This window comes from Morone saxatilis, unplaced genomic scaffold (assembly GCF_004916995.1).
Source record: "Morone saxatilis isolate NCDOM2014 unplaced genomic scaffold, NCSU_SB_2.0 Contig17, whole genome shotgun sequence".
Lineage (NCBI taxonomy): Eukaryota > Metazoa > Chordata > Actinopteri > Moronidae > Morone > Morone saxatilis.
The window spans coordinates 1,679,724-1,685,692 of NW_023339729.1; the positions used below are offsets into that span (position 1 = coordinate 1,679,724).

At 41.4% G+C, this 5,969-nt stretch overlaps 1 protein-coding gene across 1 annotated transcript in view; it reads left to right on the plus strand.

The window, feature by feature from the left end:
* Window positions 1-2,569: 2,569 nt before the first annotated feature.
* LOC118326497 (P2X purinoceptor 3-like) overlaps window positions 2,570-5,969 on the plus strand; it is a 7,512-nt gene continuing 4,112 nt past the window's right edge. The window contains exon 1 of the mRNA XM_035659500.1: window positions 2,570-2,583. Within this exon, the coding sequence (XP_035515393.1) occupies window positions 2,570-2,583 (14 nt within the window). The remainder of the gene's footprint in view (window positions 2,584-5,969) is intronic.

Here is a 5,969-nt window from a genome sequence, read left to right on the forward strand (position 1 = left end):
CAACGATGGGGGACAGCGAGCAGCGACAACAGTAACAACAGTAACTGTAGCAATAATAATACTTAATAATAACTAATAATAATAACAACACAATACTGTGACAAATAAGCAAGGGAAATAAGGAAACAATTATGTGTCCTATCCAATCCTGCCAAAAGCCAAGGAAGTGACATTTAACATTTAATATAATAATAAATAATATTTATCAATATTGTAAAAATACATTTTGATAATAATTAGCCTTCAGGACTGTTTGAATATACCAACACTGCTGGAGAGATCATCATCAAATCATCAGTGGTTACTGAATATACGCGCTTATAGCCAGAATACATAATGGTAACACAAGGCGAGGCAAGATTTACTTCTATATCACATTTCATACACAAAAGCAATTAAAAGTGTATGGAGCCTCCCCAAGGGTCATTTGTAAATCTGGACTCTAGGTTTACAAATGTGTGCACAAAGGTTTATAAACCGAGCACACAGATTGGTAGGCAGCATCAGTAGGCCTGTATGGCGTTTTGGCCAGAAGATGTAATAAAAAAAACCCATCTAATTTATATTCGACATAATAATTATTAGTTTAAATGACCTGCTATACCACTTCCCCCAAATCACGTGTAAACAAATTATAGCACACATGGTTTATTATAATTCCTTATGTATTTTTGTGTGGTTTGTCGTGGTCATTTTATACCCTGTGTGGTATTGTTTTTATATTGTTTACACATTGTTTACGTGCCCCCATTTCAGAAGCTGAGAAACGTTTGTGCCCCGCCACCTCCCGATTTTTATCGGGAGGTATTTAACTGTTTATATTTGGCAGCGGCACTTAAATTTGATCTAAAAATAGTAGCATCACTGGCAACAACACAACAACAATAGTAGGCTAGTTGTGTAAAAATAATTATTTATTTGCTCCATTAGGCTCCATCCAGAGAGCTGGACTCAGCAGTGATGGCTGAACTCTTCACCACTTCCACTTATCAAACAGAGAAAAGGAGACAATCATTGTACTTGATTCTTAATCTGGATTCCCATTAGCTTCCACAAAGTGATCACAGGGTCCAGATAAAAGAGTACTGATGTGATCTTTGTGGCTAATGGTTCAGTCATATGGAACTGAAGTGAAAATTATGGTCATGATGATGGAAGTTAACCCAATGATGATGATGATGATGATGATGATGATGATGATGATAGTGATGGGTGACAGGAAGAGGACTCTCTCTCTCACTGGTTGTGAATATCAAAATCAATACAAATCTTTTTGACGTGTTCTGCAGCCATATTCCTTGGTATTGCCTTCTCTGTGTCTCCCATATCCCTCCAGCCAGATAGATCACTTACCATATAATCTGATCTGAGGTGTGTGTGTGTGTGTGTGTGTGTGTGTGTGTTTGTGCGTGGGTGAGATTATGTTTGTCTATGTATTTACATTGAAATCAAGGGAATGCTGATGACAGATTTTCTCATAAGTGTTTTACATGGCAGGGGCGTTTCCAGAAGAAAGGCCTGGGCTACCCGATTATCCTTGCCTCTTTCACTCTGCATCTTTCTTTCAGATGCTGTAGTGGGTGTTTTATACCTAGAGATAAGATACTGGTAACATATGAAGACCTAACACATCCATTGGTAACACCCATGTCATGCTAGCTTGTCAGGAAGGGGCATAAATAACATTTCGAAGTTAGGGTACATTTTGGCGATCAAAAAACTGGTATGGCCATTTTCAGTGGGGTTCCTTGACCACTGACCTCAAGACAGCTGAATAAAAAGAGGTTGTATGGGTACCCTCGAGTCTTGCAGACATGCCCACTTTATTTTAGTTCTAGGCAAAAACCATGCATTTGTTTTGTATGTGGTATACAAGTGTTATTTTCACCAAGTGTATTTAAAAAATGCCCACGCACATATGACGATAACAAATAAACAGACCTGGCACAACAGCCCAGCTATTGCACTTGATGGACAAAGTGTGTTCCGTGCTGACAGAAAACAGTAATCTGGTCATAAGAGGGAAAGTGGTTTACATCAATGTAATGTTAAGATGTCGACCATATTTTCTGCCCAGAGATTTCACCTGTGTATACATCTTCTATATCCTTAGAGAAATCACAATAGACCAGTAGGTCATTTGGTCTATTTGGCGCTTTTACATGCCTGTCACTAGTTGTCCTATAGTTTGCTGTATATGGTGAGCTGCCTGTGGGCAGGGGCAGGTCAGTATGACTGACCCTCCTGAGTTCTTGGCAGGTTGTGTCACTGTCCAGTGTTACTGTCCCTATCCTTGTCCATTGTGGTTTTTGCCGGGCTTCTGTACTGCTTGCTGTGTTGCTCAGGGTGGTGTCTGAGAGCCTCTGTCTCTGCTGGTCTCAGGGCCACCCAATTACGCAGGTAGAATGTCCCTCTACATCCACCAGGTATGATCTATGGCCCATCAGTCTGGTTTCGTCATAATATCTCAGGATCAGGGCTGCTGTGACAAGTTGCTTGATTTCCTCAACTGCTGCTTAGGTAACCAGTGTCACATCCTTCTCGCTTATACACCGCAGAGAGAGGTACCATGGACTTTGCGAGGTAGGTTTCCTGGATTGATCTGATTTTTCGGTCTGTCGGCAGAGGGACTGCAGAGGGACTGCCGACAAACCCGGAACTCACCCATGGAACTCAACCTCTTTGACAATGAACTGCAGCTTCTTTAGACTCAGTCTCAGTTTGACCTATCTGCACCTGTCTATTTTGCTTGGTAATAGTTTCAATTCAGGTGCCAGTCTGCTCTTATCTTTTATATCTATCACATCACAACTTCTGTCCTGCTCTGCTCTAATACCTAAGTTATGCTTGTGTATATGGTGACATTTGCTGCCACTCTCTGCAAGGTTGCTGCCTGCACCTCTGCACTTCTTATTTCGGTTTTCCAGTACTTACATCAGTTACAGCCTATACAAAAATTAAGAAGAAGAGGATAATCTTATGTAATGTTAATAATTACATGAAATCATTTTCTAGCTGTAGTGCACTGTGGACTATACATGACTGGACAATGAAAGTGTTCTTCTACATCTTCTTGGACATGAGTCATCAATCACACTGACGACCCTCGAAAAACATATACAAAGTGGTTTCCTGTGTGCTCAGCTTTTATTTTATGTGCTTTCAACCCTGCTCTCCATCCATTTGCTCTCTCCCCATACCATTTACTTCCATCCTTTCACCATCCCGTTTTTCTCCATATTCCCAACCTGCTCCCTCCTCCTTTTTATCCTTTTTATCTTCTCCCAGGAAGAGACAGCGAGAGAGAAATAATCAATAATCTTTTACCACTTCCTGGTTCTCATCCAATGGCAGTCCATTATTGACTCATCATAAGTGACTCCTGTTTAATGGAGGCCTTCCAAGAGTCTAGATGGCTTGAGACTGAAGGCAGCTATGATTGAATTACTGTGAAATGTTATATCCTGGATATGGTTTGTGTGGTGTATTCTGATGTAGAGACAGGCACATGGGGCTGATAGTAGCCTCTTGTCCAAAATGGGGTCTGCTCCACTCACTGTGGTCAACCTTTGACATGTTTGCTTGTTTGTCCATCATATTCTGGCACTGTCTCCTCAGCATGGGTACGATGCAACATGTCAGAAGGAAAATCAGAATTAGAACTATTTCAGCACTGATGGCTGCTTTGGCCAAAATGGCTCGCCAAAGTTTTGGTCTAGCCAATCCAGTGACAGGTCCCCCCTTTACCAGCATTCTCCTTAAACTCCCCCCTTAAACCATCAAGGTTTCTCATACCAAGAGTAAAAGTCCTAGTTCTAAGTTAATGGGTTGCGTGCTGGATTGGTTTGATTCTGTTTGGTTGGTGGGTTGCGGCTGTGAGCTCAATACCTCTACAATGTCTGGTTGAAACAGGAACAAATCTACTGGTATTTCTTCTACAGGCTCAGTTAGATTTTCCTTTATTATATTCTGTTCAACGGAACGAGGATCAACTTCTGTCCTGGTGCTTGGGGGAGGTGCCCAAGGTACATTTTTCTCTCCTGTCTTCCCTCTTTGGTTGTAGCTATTAATTCAAGAGCATATTCATTGTTGGCCTGGATGATCTGCGTATTAAGTTCAATCACCCAACCTTCATCATCCCTTTCAACTATTAACCCGCATGTATCTCCCCATTTGGACTCCCCTGCAGCATGCGAACGTGTCCATCCACATAATACATTTTGTTCGGAATTCTCTGTTTCTAACACTCGGATGTCACGCTTATCTATCTTACTCGAGACATCTTGTGGTGGAATCTGGAGCCTTATTCGTTCACCAAATACTTTGCTGTCTAACGGTGGGATATTTGGGATTTCCTGTGTGCCAACTCCACATTTTATGTAATTGTCTTTTCACTCTTAATCTAATCTGTTTTTGGCTACTCAAATAAAGTGTTTTGTCTGAGAATGCTGGCATGGGTTCTAGCACTGTCTGAGTTGGTGTAAGTGTTTTTGCATCGTACTCATCTGAATCATTGAGTTGGGCTCCTCCCACGGTTGCCGGGGACCCGTCTTTTGGTTCTCCTGAGGCCTTGTTTGGGCTCCACATCATCCTCGGCTGTCTCGGTTCGCCTGGCATCACCCACAACAGAAAGCTCATGACTTTTAGCATGTACCACACAGTCATTTTGGTCAGTATTGTCTGTCAGTTTGATACTGCCCTTGTTTTGGTTCTTTTGTACAGTGGCTCAAATGATACCAGGTTGTACTTCCTTCTACTTGGACTGCAGTCAGATTTGCTCGCACCACTGTGTATGGCCCCTCACGTCGTGGCTGGTGCCACTTTCGTCGGAAGATCTTTATGTAGACCCAGTCGCCTGGTTCCACCAGTCTCTCAACCTCCTAGTCGGGATCTGGTTCCCTTCTCTTTTTATTGTTTTGAGCACAGATTTCACACTGATTTAGCACTCCGTTGACCATAGCTTGGTCATATGGTGACTAATGGCCTTGTTGTTTCAGTTTTCTGATAACCTCCCCCCCTTCCACAGTGATCTACATTGTGGGATTGTGATATCAGTATTGTTAGTAACGCAACAGGAGCCACTATGAGGCCCTAATGTGATCTCCATAACCCTTTATTGTCAATTGAAGCTCCTCTTTTCTGCCACAGGGAAACCAATGATTATTTTCTTTGTTAGTATGATTACAGCTAATATACTATACTGTCTTGCTGGTAAAAAAAAAATTGTAGTCAGTTGTGCTCAGTTGAGAGTGAGAAGGGCGGGGGTGAGCGAGCTTGCGACTTGCGAGCTTGCGACTCCCCTTTTGCTGTGCTTTGCTGACATTGTCCAAGATGTACAAGTAATGATTTAATGAGTAAGTAAGAGATATAAAGTATAAAAGGTATTTCACTTCAAATGTAGTTTTACTGTACACCCATGTATATATGTAATGTACATTTTGATATGATTTGTTTTTTTAGTATTTTTGTAAATGTTCCCTATTTTCCTACTTTGACTCACAGTTATTGGAACTTAACAACTTCTCTATTTCAACTGTTTCTCACACCATCTCAACCAAATTAATCCTTTTCTACCGATCTAGTGATCCGTCTACTTCACCTACTCAACTTTGTTGTTTCGCTTAACTTCAACCTTGAACATGTATATACAGAATAAGTTTTACACAATAGTTACACGATATGCCAGCACAAAACACATATATGATACAGTATTAATCACTTTGCCATATGAATTATGGTTAGAACACACTCAGCAATTTACACTGAATTGCAGCCACACACACACAGGCATCGGATTCATCCACAAGCAATTAGTTTATATTCAAGATATAGCCCCCCTGGTGACATTGGATTAAAAAAAATAATGCGTGGCCACGCATTACTATCTCGTGGCCACGCGTTATTATTTCGTGGCCACGCATTAACTATCTTACTTCAGTAGCGGAATGGTTGTCCATATGGAGCTGTCA